Source organism: Thermobia domestica, chromosome 2, assembly GCF_964235325.1.
Source record: "Thermobia domestica chromosome 2, izTheDome1.hap1.1, whole genome shotgun sequence".
NCBI classification, from domain to species: domain Eukaryota; kingdom Metazoa; phylum Arthropoda; class Insecta; order Zygentoma; family Lepismatidae; genus Thermobia; species Thermobia domestica.
In genome coordinates this window covers 284,097,570-284,121,004 of record NC_137455.1, presented here as the reverse complement: position 1 = coordinate 284,121,004, position 23,435 = coordinate 284,097,570, and the positions used below count along the sequence as shown (strand labels likewise).

Here is a 23,435-nt window from a genome sequence, read left to right as displayed (position 1 = left end):
AGTAGGTGGTGTGGGTGATAGCTGCGGGTGTTATCTGTCGTTATTCACAGAGAATTATTTATTTTTATGCCTAACATAAAACCAAAATACTACGTTTACAGGATTCTCAGTACACACTTTGCTAAACATTTTTCTAGAAGTAGTCACACGAAAATATATGTAACTTAAAGCATCTGTTGTAACGTAGAAATCAAAGGTAATTTATATCCATCCTTTGGTGCCTATATACAGTAGCTAAATGTAGTGACTTATATTGAAATTGTTGTTCTTGTTGAAATATGCATGTATGTCCACTTGTCCACATTCAATAGAACATAGACAGAAGACTATTTCCCGTTTGGTTGAATTTAGTTTCGCTGATCGACCTTTAGAAGCATATGTCAAATTTTCCACTCGTGAAACTTCGGACGGTGTTTAGTGTCTCTTCCAAATCCATTGACAGCTCCGGAGCCGGTACTATGACTTACAGTGAGCCGTTGTAAACGATTGCTACGAATCAAAGTTAACAGATCCGACAACTCGCACAAGTACAGTATGAACAGCTAGAAGGTAAAAGCTCAGAACTCAGACTATGATAGGTATATCATGAGTTTACTATAAACTTTCAAAAATATAAATATAAAAGTTTCAATTATATTTGTCAGTCAAAAAACTGCGGGGCCTAGGCCCCAGGCTAGATCCGCCTCTCGGTATGAAGAACAATCATCATAATCATTCGTTACACCTTGCGAAAGGAGAACCCCCACATACCTCCAAAAATTCACTTTAAAAAAAATTACTCCAAGACAGAAAAACATATCGAACCAAACCATACAAAAAGAACAGGTAATTTAATTACAATCGAATCACTTTGTGGGAAACAACCCCCTCCAAAATATATGCTAATAACAAATACAAATTAAAATTTCAAAATACTACAAAAATTACTTACCAATATAAAAAAAATCCACCACACCAAAAACAAAACAAAGTTAAAATAACCAGAAAAACATACTTAATATCTTCAACCAATTCATGAAATGCATCCACACACCTCCTTTTCACATCACGGCGCCAGGGTCACGATTTTCTAACTTCATATTCCTAGAATGCAGAATTTCGAAGTGACTAAAATGTCCACGATGTTGCCACCACCTCAAAATCACTAATACCTCACTTTGTAACAGACGCAATTTCACGAACATCTTGCACGTATCACAAAGGAAAAAGTCAAATGAATCCTGAACACCTTCACTGTCCCAACTACAATAACAAACACAGACGTCAAACTACTTCCTCTTCTGCTGCTGCTAAACACAGGAAACGACGCGAAATGTTGCCACTGTCTTGAACAAGACCTATCGGCAATTTACAAACGACTTCAAAACTCAAACACCAGAGGGCAACCACATGACACACGTTATCCAATAGCATAACAAATCTTCAATGACTACATCATAGATACAAATAACGAATTGTAATCACTACAAAGTGAGCCAGAGTCACAACAAGTGATTTGGGGGAGAAACTAAATAACACCCCAAACTGCTCGATCAAACTGGACATTGAGCTATTCAAAACTGAAGCACAAAGCCAGACGTTTACGAACTGGAAAGTTGGGTACACCTTGTTGAAACTTCTCAAATGTCTTCAAACTTAGATCGTTATACTTAAACATTCTTATGAACCTCCTTAACAATATGCTGTACGAGATATCGAATTAATCCATTATCCTCATGGCACACAGAATTTAGACACAAACTGGAGATACCTGACCTTGAAGTATGAGTATAATTTATAAACCATTACGTGCAATTCAGTTTGTAGAAATGAAATACAGAATAAACCCCTATACCTCAAAAGTTGAAGCGAATAACTTACCCATCTTTTATGAGTCAATTGTATAATAACTTTGCACTGCTCTGTGTCTCGGTCAACGCTCTTGTCATTGTAACCAAGCCTCAAAACAATTCTTCGTTATCGCTAAAATAATAGTAACCTTGTCTAACGGTTATCGCCAAAGATTACTTACCCCTAACGGTTCTCGTGCCGATGCTAGAAACTAGGAATGGCCAAAATTTTCCGGAATCGGAAATTTCACTTTTCGGATTTCAGAAAATTAAGGAATTCGGAAAAAATAAAAAATCCGGAACTTTTTCCGAAATCGGAATTTTCTAAATTCCAGATTTTTCCAAATTCGAGATTTTTGCGACTTCCAGAATTTTTCCGAAATCCGAAAGTAAAAATTCCGGAATTGGCCATCCGTACTAGAAATTACTTATGTACTTTCTTTGTTTCTATCTTCTTTTAGTTTGTTAGGTGTGGATCAGTATTGTGTGTTTTGCTCCCCTCTAATCTCACCTGAAAGCATAGTCATACGTATATAGACAACTTCGTATGTACAGGGTGGCCCAAAAGTAGGTATATACCCCTGCATTGATGAAGTATAGGTCTCTAATTTATGGGTTTATTTGCTTCCGCTCTTCCGAGCTTAAGATGTAAGTAAAAATTCATTAGGAACAAATAATAAAGAAACTAAGTCTACCTGATTGATAACATTAAGAAACGATATAAAATGCAATCAGCTGATCAGTACGGTGCTATACCTGCTTTTGGGCCACCCGTTATATGATATTCTAGAAAGCTGAAATTTATGTTCTGTTCTGTATAGTTGCTAAATGTATATTATTTGATGTTTCACGTTAGATTTTTTTTTCTTAATTAAAGAATCTCTCTTTTCTTCTTTTCAGTATATGTGTGACAGTTGTAGTTCTAAATGTTCACTTTCGTTCACCACAGACTCACAAGATGGCGCCTTGGGTTAAACGTGTGTTTATACATATTTTGCCTCGTCTACTGGTTATGAGGCGTCCGCAATACCAATTCGAAAGTAACGCGTAAGTAGTACTTTACATTTATTGCAGTTTTAACTTATTTTATTTTAAATTACATTGAAATATAAATCTTTCATTTCGTTTATATGAATAATAGACAAAAGTATGAGTAACAGGTTTCCTTATTGGGGGAAAAATCGTCTTCGTTGCACTTGGAGCAAATCTTTATTATTAACGAACAGTGTATTTACAAAATAATTAATCAATCGTTTGATTTTTTTCTTTCTTTTACCTGAAATTAAAGTTTAGTAACAAATTTATTACAAGAACATGTAAGTAGCAATTCGATCGTTTCTCTTGCGAAACATTGATTTAGTTCTATCTTCAACTTTGATTACTCACATCTCAGAAACTAAAATATGCACAAAAAGTACTGTCTGTATTACCATTGTTTTACTAATTTAGAGAACATTTGTATAATAGTTTTTGTTGTTGTTATTATTGTAACTTTGTTGGTTACAATTTTATTTTTCAATATGTAGCAATCCTAGTAATGTTAAAATGTTCCGTTTCATTTTAAAGTTTAATGTTTGCAATTTTGACAGCTTGTAGATTGCTGTTATTAAAACCCTGCAATCTTGTTAATTTTTAATGGAAAGAGAATAGTTCAAGGCAGGAGTGCACCCAATTTTTTGAGGGGGAGGGGTTCTTTTTTTTCTGGGATGTCTCTTACGCTTATGAAATATTAAACCTGTGTTATTCTGCGCCCGAAAAGACAATAAATAATTGTTAATTACTGCCGCCTATATTTTCAGAAAATCTGATAGAGTTAGACTATTTTTATAAGGAAGAGTCAGTGTATTTTTTAAGAAATCGTTACAGGGTATCCAGGCACAAAAGAACCCTTGACACACACAGCACAATTTAAACGCACAGAGATTTCTTAAAGTGAATTTTTGTATAATGCGCACTTTTGAAATAATGACATACAAAATGACTTATTTGTCAGACTTCTGCTAACAGTTTCATTTCCGATTCAACACATCGTCATCAATACAGGAGCGGACGTTTTCTTTTTTAATTTTGGCTCAGATCCGTTGCCATCCACCTGTAAGCAATAGCAATCGCACTCTTCAGCTTTTCGCACAACTTTTCTTTTCCAACTTCGCAATTATTGCCAGCATCTCTTAATAAACTACAGGATTTCTGTAATGAAGATCAAAAATTGCAGGATCAAAAGGGGTGAATGGAGAATCTGTCTTGCGGTGCCTCACTGCTCTGCATGGACAAAGATTTCAAGTGAGTTACAGATCTTGCTGGCCAGGAGTGAGCTGTTGATGTCTCATACAGGGAATCGTTGTACACATCAATGCACATGGCAATTAGGTTGTTCAGTCTGTACCTTTGCTTTCTGGCCCAAGGTTGTGTAGGAAAATGTTGCCCAGGATTCTTGCAGCTTCTTCGCTTCTGCACCAGCTTTGTGCGCACTCGAGTCTAAATGGTCAACGATCCTCTCCAACTTATTTTCAGCAATTACAATTCTACTATTTCCACGTCTCGTGCGATTGATACTGATGGACATGAGTTGCATGAATTGATCCTGGGTCATCTGGTGTAGTAGCAGAGAAATAACTTATCAACTTTTACTGATCTTTGGCACTTCCTGTTTGTTGAAGCAACTTTCGCTCCTTCTCTCTCCGTTTTTCGCTTCCACTTGAGAAGTGCTTCATTTTGCATGTAGACCTACTTTTCCTATGAAAAGAGAATGCATGCGGTGTATTAGAGATTTCGAAATTAGATACTGTTAGGACAGTCCATTAATTATATAACTCTACAGAGCATGAAAAAGGTTTACAATTTGTTACGCTTTGTAACATGCGGAATTCTTTTTACAATTTAACTGTCGCGACTTTCAATCATTTTGCAGCATCTCACTGATCGTAAAATTACCAAAGAAAAGGAAAAATTTCTGGCCAGATAACAATCCTGGCTTTGACTTCACATAGCCACATTAATCATACGGCGTGCGCATAAGAGATTTTCACTAAAAAGTCATTGGCGTCGACACACTGAATCAGGATCATCTTCTTGCTCTACAGTATATCTTGACATTTTCGATCTAAGGTTGCTAGATCAGAAACACAACTGGCTATCGTCTCAACGCAAAGTGTTCCCCAAAAGTGTAAAAGTTCTCTTCACAATATTTTATCAGAAACAATGAGTCTTAATTGTAACGAACCAAAACAGTGTTGTAAACTAAAGATAAGTTCCATTTATAAATTAATATCCAAATAGCTAGTTGTTTTCTTCTGTTATTTTCTCTCAGAGACTATTCAAAAGGTATATAAGCCAAATGTAATTTGGACCGTTACATGTGAGAATTCGGCTTCAACCTTTCTACCTCTTTAGTCGGAACAGAGTAGAATGAAAATGCTATCATCTGGAGGTAGACAAATGACAAATGAATACGCGAAACGAGGGAAAGAGGAATATCTGAAATTTCAAGAATGAAGCTCTCCAATTTTATACCCAGTGGCGTATTTAGGGGGGTGGCTTCCGAGCTTAAGCCCCCCCCCGAAATCTTACTTTGTATAGTAAAGTAAATGAAATATCTTGCAGAATTTTCACATTTCCAGGCAAAGCCCCCCCCCCCCGAAAGTTAGAAAAAACCCTCCCGAAACAAAATCGTAAATACGCCACTGTTTATACCTATACATAGAATACAAGCTCATACATATAGTCACAAAACTAAAGTATATTTGATAGTAATTCAAGTAATTTATTGTTCAAGTATTCCTGTAATTTAAAGATTTATGAAGTGCACTGAGTAGGCTATCCAAACTGCTGGGCCTGGATATCCAAGGGCTGGGTCTAGGTATCCATTTGGATACAAAAAGGTAGCTTAAAAATGCCCTGGGAAGAGTACAGATGAGGAATAAAATCAAATCTTTAGGCCACATCAAACATTTCTTTGTTAAACAAGTATAGTTATGTTAAGAAAGTGCACAAATGTTAGTCAAATTAGGAAGATTTTTTCCTCAGGACCGGGACCTCCCGTGGATGCACCCCTGTGCCAAGGATGAAACAAATACCAATCGATAAATGTCACTGAGTAGATTAAAAGGATATGCGTCAGTGTAAAGTTTATAAGTAGTTATGTGTTATTAGGCTATTTAAAGAGAGAAACAGACACAACGAAATTGCATTTGTAGCGTTTAGGCCTTTTTGAATGCGAGTGCTCTTTCCCTTCCCTTCGTTGTTCATGATAGGATAGCACACTTAAAATCGTTGCTTTTAAGAGTCTTCATCCCGGCGAAATTAAAATACCGCTAATTTTACAGTAATTATGTGATATCTTCAAATAGATAAAAGATAATCGAAATATGGAACAAGAGCGCCCTAGACAATATTATTTTACATGAAAAACCGTTATCACGAATCACTTATCTGCTTTCGATTTCGAGCCATTTTTAAAATCGGCATTTATTTTCGCGTTTCTAAACAGCTGGAAACGGAAAGCCACTAGGTGACTTGTGATAACGGTACCTCACGCAAAATAATATTGTCTAGGGCGCTCTTGTTCCATATTTCAGTTATCTTTTATCTATTTCAAGATATCACATAATTACTGTAAAATTAGCGGTATTTTAATTTCGCCGGGATGAAAAATCTTAAGATTGCTTGAGAAAGAGGGAGGCGGTAAATGATGCTATGGCACGGGGCGGCAAATTGCCTGCGGCCGGACCTGATTCCAGGTTCATTTCCCGGCGGAAGAGCATTGAACTCGTTATGGTGATTCGAATTTCACCTTAAATTGTAGGTTCACGTTTGAGATAGCTTCGACACTGGCAAGTGATCCGAAACTTTTAAAATACAACCAAACAAACGAACAAACGAGACATAGCAACTGAAGCTTTGAATTCTGATTTTCATTAAGGAATCATTCAGTATTAAGATAAACAATCATCGAGTTGTCACACTGAGCTTCACATTTCTTTCGAGGTACATACTATTTCTCTCTCTTTCTCTTTTTTTTTTTATCATTCCGTCAGTTTCTTTACAGAAACAAAGGAAAACAATATTTAGAAAAGAAAAAACAAAAAAATAATTGAAAACTCCGTAACACAAACAAAATCTAAAATGAAATCTGGTAGCAATGTTTGACAACGTGTAATATTAGCAAAAAGAAGCTGGATTGCTAAAAGCTACGCAAACAAAGCAATGGAAGAAGAGAAATAAAAAAAATGATATGGGAAGGAGAAAGAAAAGCTGTATATCTATCTATATCCTATCATTCACTTTCCTCTTCGTGTTTCTGTAATGGCATCTGATCTCTATCTCTTTCCTCTTCATTCCTTCCTTCCATCTTCCCCATTCCGTTTTCTTCCACTGAAAAATAAACAACTTTCTAAATGGACTCAAGACAAGAATCCGATAACTCAAACCATGGTTTTCTCTCTCTCCCTCTAAAGCGAAGAAAAATACATTCGTTCTCTCCTTTTGCAGAAAAACAAAATAAGTTTTTGTCATGTTGCTCTACGATATTGAGTAAAAGAAGATAGGGAGAAATTGATACTCGGATAAAGCGATTGATAAGGCAATGTTGTGAATCTCTGACGAAATGAGATACTGACACTGCACATGGAAGTGAGCTTCTATTTCACTTAATTGTATTCACGCATTTTATAACCGAGTAAAATGCTTCCCAATTATAGGAGCGGAAGAGATATTTTAAAACTATAGAAATATAATTTGTCTTATCAGAATAATTCTACAAAATATTACATGTTTAAGGTTTTGAAAATAATTTTTTCTATTTTCATTTTTTCCCTATGGTTGGGCACAAAAGAAACTCATGTATTTTCTGATTATTTCTCTGCTGCTCCCTTTTACAAAGAGATTGCTGTTGTTCTGTATGGTTGCGAACATGGTCGCTTACTCTGAGGAAAGAACATAGACTGAAAGTATTTGAGAACAAGATTCTGAGACGAATATTCGAACCCAAGAGGAACGGGAACGAGGAATGGCGGAAACTTCATAACGAGGAACTACATAATTTATACGGTTTACCAAACATTGTTAGAGTCATCAAGGAGGCTCAGGTGGGCAGGTCATGTAGCTAGGATGGAAGAAAGTAGAAACGCTTTCAAAGTCTTAATTGGACGTCCAATCGGAAAACGACCACTAGGAAGACCTGCGCGCAGATGGGAGGACAATATTAAGATGGATCTCGTAGAAACAGGAATACAAAGTAGAAACTGGATCCAGTTGTTAAGGATAGAAGTCAGTGGAGAGCTTTTGTGAACGCGGCATTGGACCTCCGAGTTCCATAGACCATAGTTAGTTAGTTACATGCTTACATGCTTCAGCATGGAAATTCACAAAATTTCAGTGTGCTAGGTGAATTACCAATTTCTAAATACAGTGGCGCCTATGCTGACAATTTCCAAGCACAATGGTGCTTGAAGTTCATATCTAATTCGTTCATGAAACTCATTTGGTCTTTAACTCTTTCGCTGCCACCTTGATTTCATTACCTCGACCCAATGTGCCACCTACACTTTTGCAACATTTAGCCTTTTGCAACAAACTAGCTACATCTAGCGGAAACCAAGCACGCTACAGAAAATGACCAGCTCTACACTATGTGCCACTAGAGTATTAAAGCTCTATACCTGCGTGCCACTTTACAGACAATGTCTACAATGAGAACTACCTCTTGAAACCATTTGGCGTCAATGGCACGCAGCAATATGTATGAATGACATCATATGGCGTCAAGTGGCAGCGAACGAGCTAAACTGTTCGAAATCTGAATCAAGATCTACATAACAAATACAATACGAAATTTTTACGTTGCTTTATACACGAATCTGCGATTAATTGCTTCATATTACGTGTAGGGCCGGATTTCCATGTTTTGAGCCCATGGGCTCTAGCGAAATTGCCGCCCCTAACTACACTAATCGCATTGCTCTCCAAAACTTCCATTCTTCTGGATCCACTTCTTAAAATATTACTTTTACGTTTGCTTCTAAATTATAATTATTACTATTACTAATTATTACTATTACTAGTTATTATTGTTCTTATTTCTTATTACTCATTTTATGTAATATAATTTAATTTCTATATCTGGCCAGCATTGGGAGTAGATTCAGTTAAAACTTACCTTGCTTCTGCCTAACCTATTCAACATTACATAGTGTAAAAAACGGCAAAATATAAAACAATCTTAAATAATATAAAAGTTATATTATTGTACCTAAAAATTTACAAAATGACGTTTCTGAAACGTTTGTGTGTCAAAACTGTTTACGTCTTGCTTTGAAATTGACAAAATCATTAATAACGTCATCAAAATAAAGTTTAACAGTCAAGACATTTTCGAGAGCTAAAACAGCTGAATGAACCAGTCTCTTCTGAGAAAGAGTAGATTTCAAATAGTTTTTGATTCTTGAGAGTGTGGAAAATGATCTTTCCACCACACAGTTAATTGCTGGTGTACATAAAAACACTTTAAGGCAAATACTTATGTTAGGATATAAGTCCTGAAAATTTTTCGGTATGAGAAATCGGTGAAGTTGCGATAGTGACATTTCTTCAGCACTTCCCAACTTCTCTTGAGCTAAAAGTTCCTCTAAATGAAGATACTCAACAACGAACGAAGATTTCTCGATGTCAACTACATACACTTCCTGCAGAGAAGTCGCTGTTGTAGTGATTTCTTCGGCACTCAAGATGCATAGATTTGTTAAGAAGGAATATTTGTTGAGAAATTCATTGTAGACGGCGATTCTCTTGTTCAATTCGGAAAGAAGCTTGTCAATGACCACAAAAAAAAAAAGGTTTCTCGAAGACAATGATCTGGGTTTTCTATCTCCTCTTCCTCTTCTGATTCAGATGATTCTGATTCATCAAAGAATTTAATTCTTTTTCTTCTTTTAAGCCTGTTTCCTATGCATTCGTCATCAGTTTCAAGAACAGTCTTTAGTTCTTTCTCACTAGCCATCTGATAGAATTTAAACATACTTTTCAGTTCATCCACAAATGTAATGATAGATGTGTACAGACTCACAACTGTAGCTACAGTGCAATTGTATATTTTCACTCACAAAATTAAATCTACTAAGCATGTCTCCCCATTAGGCAGCCATAAACGAAGTTTCAGCAGAAACATATTTTCTTAAAAGCTGTTTAGCTTTGGTCTTTGTTTTTTCCAGGCCCGCAACTAGGGTTTCTGTCACCCGGGGCAAACAAACAATTCGGCGCCCCCCCCCCCAGGTTTAGTCGAAAAGTATCACTTACTTATGGACTGCAACTGTAAATAACATTCTTAATGAAACCAGTTATGTCGATTTTTAAGTACTTTAATCAAACTTACTTTAACCACAAAAATATATTACATTCGTTATGTGCTCACAAGTTTTAAGAATAATATTGTACATACATTTTGTTTTAATGTTGTATGAAGAAATAAAAACAAAATGAACTAGAAAATATCTGCCACATTATACAATTATTAATTGAAATAACGCATTTAGTTTTAATAACCCGAAGAATAATTATGAACATACGCTTTCATATTAAAATAAGAAACTAATACAAAATAAACTAGAAAATATCTAGTACATCATAAAGTTATAATTGAAATAACATTTAGTTCTAATAAACCCAAAAATAATTTTGTACATAAGCTTTCATTTAAAAATATAAAAACAATACAAAATAAACTTGAAAATATCTGGTATATTATAAATAGAGCAACCCAAAAGCATAAAAAGCATAATAGCAATTTAGACATATGGTTGGTACCTTGAACATGGGTGTGGTTGTCTAAAGGTCCAAAAGAAACTAACTTTAAAGAATAATAAAGCATAATTTTAGAAAATAAAGCATAATTTAAAATATATACCATAATTCTTGGAAATTCTATTTAACTGCAAGTTTAACATATACTATATTAATATTTTTAAAAAAATATTTACAATGCAAAATCATTGAGAACATAACAATGCAACAATGAAAAGCTTATTTTTATTTCTGTAAATTTTTCGGTGTAATCCTTTGATGTGGAGAAAAGAAGAAAAGAAAACTTTCCATCAACAATGAAGCACACAAGAACTCCACACTATATTGTTATGTGTACCTCTCGAACTTGAGCACTTTCTGTAGTTTTTTTGCACCTTTTTGTATACTTTCTCTTTCTGTATATATGCACCTCTAAGGTGCACACAAGTGATAGAAAAAACTGATTCGAGCAAAGCATATCTCTTTACAGTGCATTAACTAGAAAGTTCATTAAATATGAAAGAAATTGCTTCATAAAATATTAATAAATAGATCAAGATATTTAGATTATTTAATGTATAGTAAATATTATACATTATACACGATTAATGTAAAACAATGATTGAAATTAACAATAAAGCATAATAAAGCATAAGTTGGACTGATAGATAACAATTCAAAATGCCTCGAAAAGCTCTCAAGCAAAACTAATAGATAAAACTTCATACAGCCTTCACTCGCAAAATCTCTTGGTAGGCGTACAAGAAACAATTAAATACACTGAGGCGTATAACTTATCTTTTTTGCTACAAAACTGCCCTCTAGTTTAAAAACATTACAGCAATTGCGTAACATTACAGGGGGCGCGTCTGAGCTAAACTCTTCAACTACCAGCAAGCAACAAAAATCGGTAACTTTTCGCCCCCGCCCCTATTGATAACAGCGTTTTAAACTTCAGAGCTGTTCCCAATGGAATTATAGAGCTTCTTCGGGGCTAAGCGGTTAGCGTACGCGCCTTTGGCGTGGGAGACCCGGGTTCGATTCCTGGCGGGAGCTCATGTGGTTCGGATTCCACGTTAATCAGTAGGTCCACGTCTCATATAACCTTGCTGCTGAAAGGAACGTTAAACTCAAAATCAACTCAACTCAATGGGATTATACAGACAAACAGCTCCTTGTGGTAGGAAAAGGAAAGGGGGGCGGACTCTCTGTGGTCGCCCAAAAGAACAAATGCATGCAATATTAGGTTTTTAATGTATGACATTACACCTATTTAGATGAGACTCTCTCTCCCTCTCTAAAAGAGGTTCCATGGAAAAGGCCAAGTAAACTTTTGATATCTTTTAACCTCTAGAATAAGTTCCTCAAGGGAAAGGGTGCGATTTTTAAAACAATTGATATACTATCTTCTTTCTGGCGCCCCCTCCAACCACGCGCCCGGGGCACGTGCCCCCTCTGCCCCCCCCTAGTTGCGGCCCTGGTTTTTTCATTTTCACCTTAGCTGAGAATCATACATTTGAGAGTCTTTGCAATTACCTCAAAATCTCCGTTGAAGCTTTTGCATGCGTCTTTCCCGGCGACCATCTTCTTATGCTCAGTGATTTGATGGAAATGTTCTTATTGTCAGGCTTGAAAAATGATTCTAAAATATTCCATCGATGGGCCGAAGAAGAAAAATATAGACTTCTCGTAACAAGTCAAAAAATGATTTGGAGATATAACAACATTCTGCCGCACCAGATCCTACCAAATTAAGGAAATAGGCAGAGCATGGCAATGGCACATAAAATATCAATGGATTTGTTTCTTTTAATCTACCTTGTAACCCAGAATATATTCCGGTCATATTTGATGCATTATCGGACGATTGTCCGCGACAACTATACGTCGACGGCTGTAGAGAAAGGGACTAAATAACTACGTTTCATCACGTTCAAGAATGTCTTTCTTTTCTTAAGAACAGTGATTTAAATAAATGTAACTGTTTTTCCTTTCCGAAGCAAAAATGGTGCTAATGTAGGCCATACTGCTTCAAACTGAGCGAAATAGGTCTGTTAGTAGAGCGTTGGGTTCGCATTTGGAAGGTCGTGGGTTCGATCATCATCGTTGACCATCCTAACTGGGATTTTCCCTATTTCTTTCCCTTGTTGTTATATATATAGTGTAAAATGGCCTCCGGGCTGTATCTGGCATTTGTTGAATAAATAAATATACACCAATTTGTGAAAGTATCAGTGTCGAACTGCCAACTGCCGCCCTTTTCAGCAGAACCACTGACAACTGATCAAACCACCATAATAACCAACTGACTTATGACAATATTTGCTACGACTAAGCTGCTACAATATTATCGTAGTCACGGCCATTAAAAATGGCTTTCGCTTATTTTATTGAGTCGTTGGTGAAATAATATTTTCAAGAGTTTTGTCGGTTTTTGATTATTTTTTTTAATGCCGCTACTCAAATTTGCCGCCCTGGTCCCAGGCCCATGTGACCTATGTCTAAATCCGGCCCTGATTACGTGCAGTTTTCCTGAAAAATGCCATCTTTATATATTACATGTACTACGTATAAAAAGCAATTGTGAATTCGTTTAAAAGTTTTTCTTCACCACTTGATAAAAGTAATATCGCTATCAGTTTAGCATTAAAGCATGTTCGAGAAATAGAGTGCGCTTTGAAACAGTCTGTGGTGACATCTATTGATTGCAATGATGATCAACCAGTGCGGAGTGAGTCAGCGAGAGTGGATGAAGATGTGGCAGTCAGTGCAGTGCAAACAAATATATGAAATATAGCGTCAAAAGATGACTTTGCGAAGAAGGTAGTGCAGTGTTACACAAATACCAGTAGTTGTAATCAAGGAAGCACTGTCGTTCACTTCGCAAAGGAAGACAAACTTCCACAAATAACACGCAAAATACTGGAAGTTTTCGAGCTACAGAAACGGCCGAATATAAAGAGGTTACAAGATGACCTAATGTAAATCAACGACATCAGTTATGGATAAGGTGCGCCGAAAATTCACAACATAACCGACCATTTCTGTACACACAGTCGCGAGACATCTGGCATTAGCTAAATCCACTCTTAGTGACATTGAACTTCACAAATTGGATATTTGGCAAGAACACGGAAACTATCTCAAAGGAAACAGCAGACCAAGAATAACGCAGAAAAAACGTGCCGTGCGGACCTTTTATTACTCCGCAGACCCTACTCATGTGTCATTTGACCACAAAATTTCAGGGCAAAGTTTCCAAAGGCATATCTGACGTGTCAAGCCATGGACGCAGGTGGAAATTTCTCTGAACCCTTTATTACGGAAGGTACCATCAATGCTCGAACCTATTTACGGAAATGTGTAATGGATCGCCAGATTCCTTTTATTACCCAGCACCATGATTCAAGTGATGTAATTTGACAAGTTTTGAGGTCTGTACAAGCAAGATAACCCAAGTACCCACAAACTGTTCGTGGCTTTAAACGCGTGTGGTCCAACATCAGAAAACACATTATTGTCGAACATGGTAAAACCATCATTTGCCATGCCTGCAAGGTAATTTGTGTTGCTGACAAGACATTGTTACAAAATAATCATCGTACTGGTACTACTGACGAACAAGTGCTGTCATTTTTTTTTACTATGCTATGCAACATGAAAGTTGTCCTTTGTAATTGCAGATGTTCCTGAATTTTTAACGTATTTGTTGGATTTCTGCCACTGAGTGTGTATGAAAAGGAGTGTTTAGTTAGATGTTCGAAAATTTTTAACGTATGTGTTGGAAATGGGTGCTTAGTGTATGAGAATATCCCTAGAATGTAAGAATAACCCTGATTCATTTTGTTATACATGAGGTGAACTGACGCTGAAGAGTTAAAGAAGTAGCCTTACCCCTGTTGTCGAAAAAGCATATGAACTGTGTTTTGGACACTGAGTAGAGGATCAAGATAAGCGATAGGCATGACATATCTGTCGCAATTCTTGTTTCAGGAACTTGGAAAGCGGGATGCAAGAAAAGGGGAGTGGGCTAAATTTTATCGTACCAATAGTTAGAGGTAGTGATGGGTAGTTCCGGAATGATTCGTTCCGAAAGAGTGAATCCTTCAGAGGAATGAAAGGATCGAATCTCTGAAAGGAACCGGATTGATTCTGGCGGATTCATTGAAGGGACCGATTCACTCAGGAAGTTTACGGATTGAGTCAGTGGATTCGTCTAATGGAACTAGATGACGGAACCAAACATCAAACAAGTGGACCCTTTTGATGGATTGATATGAATGGAGTCAGATTGATATGGATGGGAGAGAAACAGCAATAAAGAATACATCGACACTGCACAACGAAGCAAATAATGCGCGTATTGCGCATGTCTTAAAAAACTCAATCTTTCTTGCTCTCTCTCGTGTCACTTTTTGGCAATATTTTCAACACCGCAACTGCACTCCCAATTGTTGGTGAGGGGGAGGGTAACTGCAAGATTTATCACTGTTTTTCTTTCTTTCTTCTTCTTTTTCTTTTCACAGGTGTTCGACATTACCAGGTCAATAGATTTTATTGCAAGACGGATGATGAAACTATTTGCTGTAACACATAAGCTCTTATTTAATATAGGCTGATTATTTGTTCATATATCCCTATACTAATTTAAAAGTCGCAATTGGTTGTTTGATTAGGTTTTAACACTTACTTCAACACCAAGACAATATGAGATAGGACTTAATGGCTACAGAAGGACTTCTATACCAGGTAAATATCCTCATCGGGTTCAAACTCACACAGAGTAGGCGCATTAACAATTCTCAACCACGAAGATGAAAATTACAAGGAAGTCAAAATTTGATACAAGAAATTCTTAGTTGGAAACGGAGCCTATGTATTTTAATGCCTGTAGCTAGCAATAAATTTTCCATTTTATTTCATAACTAATTGTTTCATAGGACTAATTTATAAGTATTGTTAAAAAATCTAAACGACGAGTACCTGACTCGTGGACTAAATACAATTCGGCAACTGATCTCCTACGGCTTACGAGGCGTGGGTGCCCATTCTCCTAAAAGACTTGGGCACAACCTTCGAATTTACCATTCTTCAGTTTGATTGCATAATTTTCAATGAATAATTATGACCTCCAAATATTTTTATGAGTGCAACCTGTGCCCTGAAATACCTCCGTGGACCTTCCTGCAACGAGACTCTGAATTTTAGAAGAACTTTCCCGCTAGAACCATAGCTAAGCGAACAGCTCTCAATCAAAAACAAACTTATTTCATGACGTATAGAACGATGTATCGTCTATTGCAATAACATGATAGTTATATTCAAGTACTTCCATTCCATGTAAGTGTTACACCAAAAGTAATACAGAAACGCAGAATTGCAGACCAGTGACGACGCCAGAAAGATGGCAAGCAAACCTGAGTGGCAAAACTTGTCCCTCAGACATGTACGGTGTATGTAGGGAAAGTAATAAAAAAAAAAACTTACCTTTACGGTTTACAAAAAAAAAAAAAAACAGCTCTTCTCAACTTTTATCCGCAGCCAGCTGTTTTAAGTTGGTCACAAGGAAGCAGCTGAGGTTAAATTTATATCATGGGGGTCAAGGTGGAACAAAACGAGCCCTCCGGGGCTCTAACCCGTTCCTACTACTATAGTCCAGTCAAGAAAAGGATTGACCTTGAACAAATTGCAATAGAAATTAAACATGCGCCAACATGATGCTGAGCACATTCTAAGCAAACCTGAAAAAGTCCTCAAGAATATTCAATCTGGAAGGTCGTTAAATCCAATATGGCCACCGTTGGTGGTCATTTACAGCAGATATAATAACAAATGGAGTAATTATGTGACTTTGTAACAAATTTACAGGCTCAACATCCCTGATAAAAGTTGTTCACCATTATGTGTCCTTTCAAATGAGGCATTGAACATACCTCTAATATACAGGGTGTCTCAAAAGTCCCCTTATATAATTTAACTCTGTAATTAACAGAGTTACAACAAAATGTAAGAGGAAAAACTGTCTCCAAATGTGATCTTTTCGATCAAAAGTGCAAGAATATTTTAAATTGGACGAGCCGTTTGTGCTGTGCACTCTTAATGTGCCCAATGTTAAATGAAAATGCAACGTTGCCATTTACAGAGAGGTGGATAAATTTTTTAAGAGTATGATGAATGGAGGCATGTTTGAAATGGGGGCTGACCATCGACACGTTAGCGTAAAAGATAGTAACTTCATTCACTTATGATGTGGGTCCCGGTAAATGTCAACGTTGTATTTTCATTTAACATTTGGTGTAAAAAGAGTGTGGCTCGGCCGGCCACACGGCTCGGCCGATTTAAAAATCCTTCACTTTAGATTGAGAACATCATATTTGGAGACGTTTTCCTCTTACATTTTGTTGTAACTCTGATAATAACAGAGTTAAACTATATAAGGGGACTTTTGAGACACCCTGTATACTAGAGGTAAGTTCAATGCCTCATTCGAAAGGACACATAATGCTGAACAACTTTTATCAGGGATGCTGAGCCTGTAATTTTGTTACAAAGTCACATAATTACTCCATTTGTTATTATGTCTGCTGTAAATGACCACCAACGGCGGCCGTACTGGATTTAACGACCTTCCAGATTCAATATTCTTGAGGACTTTTTCATGTTTGCTTAGAATGTGCTTAGCGTCATTTTGGCGCATGTTTCTTTTCTATTGCAATTTGTTCAAGGTAAAGTGTCTTTTTTACGTACGTTGACTGGACTACTAATACTACTACACCTATTATTATTATTATTATTATTATTATTATTATTATTATTATTATTATTATTATTACTTATACTATGGATTCCTATAGCAAAACTGCACGCGGAACGCAAGTAAATCACTTATTTGAGTATTATTTTCATATTATTTTAATGAAAAACGGGTTATGAAAATTTAAAAAATAAGAGAAACTTTGAACCCGCGCCAAAAGCGACTGCTGTTACTAGTCCATTAGGCTAGCACGCTCGGTCACGAGGACCGACGGCTTAAAGAGTTTTATTTCAGCAATATCTGTTATATCTTCGGTACATGGCGAGAAACGGATAACGCCAACCTATCAGAACCATATATTTAGTTCCTACTTCCGAAAGCATTACTTCTTTGAAGGAGTCTTGGTTTGACAAGTTTGGACAAAAGGAGGAATCGCATTGGAGAGCCATTTGAGAACTTGGAATTATTCGACTTATCAGAACCAAAGGATTCGATCCAGAGAGGAACGAATCCTTGTTTGAAGGAATCCAATTGGAAAAACATGGAACTGGGAATCATTTATTTTTGCGAAACCAAAGGATTCGGTCCGGAGGACCGAATCCTTCTTCAGAATGAATTGAAAGGAATCGATTCCGGTAAAAGAGCCAAACTCCATCATTAGTTGGAGGGATACGAAAGACCACGTAAATGACTGTCACTTTTGTTTGACAGAAGTCTTTCTAAAATTAAAATATCACATTCTATATCCTATTCTGGAGTTAGGAAGGCATTTAGTGTCTCTGTGCCGAAAGCTCCCCAAAATTGTACACTTTATGTAGAAGGAAGTTCAGGCAACAAGGACGTCGACTTCGAGCTACTATCCATCTCACGTGCATTACATCTCACCATACAAGAAGGGTTAAACGATCTGGTACAGGACTTAAATCTATCAAAAGCAAAAGCGGAAATCTTACGCTCTTGACTTCACGAGTGGAATCTATTGGAGAAAAATGTCAAAATCAGCACATTTAGAACGCGACAGAGCAACCTTTCATCTTACTTTTCGGAGACTGGAGGAATTATGTTTTGTAACAATGTAATGGCTTATTTCAAGGTTTTAACCATGAAGACAATCCAGCAGAATGTCTATTGTTCATTATTTTATTCGTGTATGAGTCTGAAGGCAGTGCTGCTCAATATTGGTAATGCTTATCCATAAATTTTGAAATATAGTATCCCCATAGAGTATAAATTTTAATCGAAGTGACCTGATGAAAACTCACCTTGATGTAAGTTCTATGTTTTAAAAGTTATTTCGAACAAGTCACTTATTTCCCCAACTCCGGAAACTATGGTTTCGACACTCTTCTTGGTCATTTTGGATATTTTATTTTTCACCGTTTCTCATCTGCCATGTTGATGGAGCTGAACGTAGACTTAAACATCATTGGGGACGTCAGTATTCATCTTAGCGATTTTGAAATCTGTAGATACGACACTAATATAGGTCGTTTTCGATTACTTTTCGAACCATTCCGACTGCACCCTGGGATGCTAGGGATGTCTTACCCAAATTGTGGGCTGAATTTGCTCTTAACATCATCAGGATGTTAGTATTCATATCAGCGGCCAAGAAAACTATTTACTTAATATTAATATCTGTCGCTTTCGATTATTTCTACGTCACCCCTTCCACGCCCACTCCTGGTAAACCTAAGAATGTCTTCTTTCACAGAAAATTTTCCTCTGATTGTAAATCATATTTGTGCCAAGTATGGTGGAAATAACTCCATGCGTTCCAGAGTTATGGTGGAACACACACACAAACATAGATCTTTATAGGTATAGATGTGTGAACAACAGTTTTGGCGTTACTCCGTCAGAAAATAAAGAACTGAGTAGACCAAAAACTTAATGCAACACCTTTGGCGTTGCCCTTATCATAAAATAAGGAACTAAGAAGAATAAGTCACAAAATAAAGTACCGATTAAAATAAATAAAGACATGTATTGTAAATTCCCAAACCAGCTGACATAAACGTTTTTGCCTAACCTTGGGCTTAAATATCATTGAGATAGGAACCCAACAGCTAAGGAACCCCGAAAACACAATATTTGATTATGTTCCCCGATGAATTCAACAGAAATCTCGGTCATCTTAGACATTTTTTTTAACTCCTTCTCACCCTCGATATGGATGGGAACTCAATTTGGACTTAAACGTAACTGAAATAACTATTCATCTCAGTGACTCAGTTTCACACTAATGTCGGTCTTTCTTATTATTATTTTTGCATGACACCTCCCTTCACCCCTAAGTGTTGTAATGCGGGCTGAACGTGAACATGAATCACATCGGAAGTGTCACTATCATCTCCACAACCCCGCAAACTAACGATTAAACACTAATATCGATCATTCTGATTATTTTTCACGGTTCCTCTTACCACATCCCATTCGGGAGCCAGATGGTCTTACGTGCTGGGAGCTAAACTTGAACTTAAATGTCATCAGGAGTCATCAATTAACCTAGCAATCCCGACAACGATTGATTCTACACTAATGGTAGTCTTTTTCAATATTTTACATGTCACCCAACTCCTATGCAGGCAGATGGTGGCTGAACTTGGACTTAAGCTACATTGAGAGTGTCTCGTTTCACCTCAGCGATCCCGAAAACTAAAAATTTGACATTAATATTGATCATTTTTCTTAATTATTGTTGTAGGTCAACCTTCCCACTCTCCCTAGTGGTGCTAGACAGTTTTACTCCAACTAGGAGCTAAACTTAGACTTAAAGGGTACCGGAACTGTCACAAATCAACCGAGGGATGCCAAGAACTATGGATTCAACACTAAAGTCGATTGTTATCGATTATTTTTACATCATACCATTTCAATCCCCACCTCACCTTGCAAGGTGCTAATGGGGCTAAATTTGGACTCAAGCAGCATATGGAGTCCACTATTTCCCTAAGCGACCTCCCCCCCAAAAAAAGCTATAATATTTGACATTAATATTTCCCGTTTTGATCATTTTTATAAGTCCCTCCCTCTCATTCTCTCCTAGGAGTGCTAGAGGGGTCTTATCCCCACTAGAAACTCAACTTGGGCTTGATGGCATCACAACTGCCATCAATTGACATAGCGATGCAGGAACTATTGATTTGATACTAATATTGGTCGTTTTCGATATTTTTTTAACGTCACTCGCCGGGCTGATAATGGAACTGAAATTGGAATTAAACAGCATCAGGGGTATCACAATTCGTCAGTAACATCAAAAACTATAAATCGACACTAATGTCGGTCATTTTCGATCATTTTTATATGTCACCGCTCACATACCCCTTGATGTGCTAGAGGTCTTACCTCCATAGTGCTATTTTCCATACTATAAGTAAGATATAAATACCAAGTTTGGCTAACATTGCTCCGGGCATTTCTGAGCTATGCTGAGACATGCATACATATAGTGCTAGTACATACATACGTATATATATATAATTTACGTATGTATGCACTAGTATATATATGTACTAGCATGTAAATATATATAAAGTTTGATAAGTATTTTATCAGATCGCGACTTACTTCTATGTTTTACAAAGGTAACGTCAAAGAGGAAATCAATATTTTTTCTCTTCTTTTAGTTTCAACGAACGAATAATGATGAGAACAATGAAAGATCTTGAGATGCGACCTTACTACTACCCTTATCAACCAACATCAAGATCAGAAGACTCGAATGACGAATCTTTGCCACAGAAAGTTCCTCCTGCAGCAGAGTGGAAGAGAGCTCTCTGCGATACGGGAACCAACACAGACTCTCGACAGAGGTCGCCTAAAGATGACCTCTCACCGAGGTAAGTACTTCCTCTATTCAGTTCATTCTAAACATTGTGAGGTCTTCAATATTAATTCACAAGAAACTAGCTGATATGTCCATCCTTCACACGGGAGAATTAGGCTTATTGAAAACATTATAATCCAATTCCCCTTTAGGATACATATTTCAATAAAAGTGTAATAATAAAAATCCATAAGATACTCTACCTTTAGCATAAATTTTGAAATTCCCTACTCCCTAGAATAAACTCTTTAACCCTTTGGGGATCCAGGGTTTTGGGAGCCTTTTTTAGACTTTCAATCAAGCAGCTACTGCATCGTCACTATTTATCCTAGGGTCATGGTTCATACCTCATTCTCTTCAGAATAAAGCTGGATTTCAAATGGTATCACTTGCATGCCCGTACCGGGAAAATTTTGAGGGAAATTTTTTGGTCAAACTTTGACCCCCCCCCCGTGTGAACGTAGAGACCTCAAAAAAATCTCATAAATAGTACTTGGTAAATTAAATGTGTGTACCAAGTTTCAAGTTTCTATCTTGAATAGTAAGGGCGGGAGAAATTTTATCAAGAATCCCCACAATGCCCCAAATTACCACAAAACACCATGATCTAAGGGAAAAAAATTCCTGAGACACCCCTAATTACCCTAGGGTCATGTTTCGCCCATCATTCTCTTCAGAATAGAACTGCCTTTCACACGGTATGACTCACGTGTCTCCATCATGTATGTAAGGCGGGAAAATCGCGAAATACGGTTTTTTTGGGTCTAAAAATCCCTTTTTTAACCTTTTTCCCCTCTGGACCCTCCTGTTTTAACGCAGAGATCTGAAAACATCTGATAAATACTACTCGGTGGACTGAATATTTGTGCAAAATTTCAATCTTCTACGTGAAAAAATAAGCCCGCCAAAAAATAATGATCATAGGCTTAAAAAGGGAAAAATATATTTTACGATTATGACGTCATCACCTCCTATGTCTGGACTCAGGACGGTCTGAAACCATACGTAATGTCTTCTACAATGTCTCTGGACTTGAAAAACAAAAAAACCCGGACGAAAAAGCTCAAATAGAAGAGAAATAACGCAATGTATCATGAAAAACGCGTATGGTACAAAATGTACCATAGGATCCCCAAAAGCACGCTTTAATAAAATTCAGTTTGAAATGCTTACTAACTGTGTTCTAAAAGTCATTTGAAACGGGTCAGCTGTTTTCCTATGACCCCGAAAACTATGGATTTATCTTTAATCTCGGTCATTCTGGACATTTTCTTTTTCATCCCTTCTCCTCTCTAATGCCGATGAAGCTGAACTTTGACTTAAACGGCATCGGAGTGTGACTATTCGTCTCAGCGACCCCTGAAACTGGGTTAGACGCTAGTATCGGTTGTTTTCAATTAATTTTAGAGGCATACCTTTCCTACCTTCGCCCATCACCCTCACACCGATAAGGGTTCAGTTTAGACTTCAATAGCACCTGAAGTATCACTATTCATTTCAGCAACGTGAATAGTGAGAATAGAATCTATATTAAACGTAATTCTTAACAAATTAAATGGGTTACTTCAATAGATCCATAGCTTTCGAGCTGTGTGTATATAAATTTATTTTCTGACTTCTTGGCACCATATAGTTATTAAAGAAGACAATTCTATATTAATATACAAGTTTTTTTTTTTTTTTTTTTTTTTTTTGCTTCTTCAGAAATCCTATGCACAGTTTTAATGTGTTCATGCTAGCGTTACCTAACACGATTAATCTAGTGTTATTTAGATGAATAAATAACGTCTTGCCAAAAATATACTATCGTTTAGGAGACTCCAAAACACACATAAAATCCTCAACAAATATAAATGATAATTAATGAACTTGGATAAATACGAATTACGAATCTGTAAACTTAGTTTGTTCTTAAATTCTACATGGCAAAGTTCAAATTATACCTAGGCAGTGGCGGACTGGGGGGACAGCCAGAACCCAGACTGTGATAGGTGTATCATGAGTTTACCATAAACTTTCAAAAATATATAAATAATAGCTTAAATTATTTTTGTAACTCAAAAGATTGGTGAACCTAGACTCCCCGGCCCCGGGCTAGATCCGCCACTAGACCTAGGTAGAGTGATAACTTAGCAGATTTCTTTCTAGTGAGATTTTGGTTTACTGTAAGAGATTTTGTCCTACGATATTATAATTTTCTAGATTTTTCCTGTTATTCAGAGTCTCTAATTTCTTTATTTAATCT

The 23,435-nt window shown here is 36.7% G+C and overlaps 1 protein-coding gene across 3 annotated transcripts in view; it reads left to right on the top strand.

The window, feature by feature from the left end:
• nAChRalpha4 (nicotinic acetylcholine receptor alpha4) overlaps positions 1-23,435 on the top strand; it is a 903,209-nt gene that overhangs the window by 860,130 nt on the left and 19,644 nt on the right. For all 3 annotated transcript variants that reach the window (XM_081748799.1, XM_081748797.1, XM_081748798.1), the window contains 2 exons: positions 2,730-2,876; positions 20,991-21,203. In XM_081748799.1, the coding sequence (XP_081604925.1) occupies positions 2,730-2,876; positions 20,991-21,203 (360 nt within the window). The remainder of the gene's footprint in view (positions 1-2,729; positions 2,877-20,990; positions 21,204-23,435) is intronic.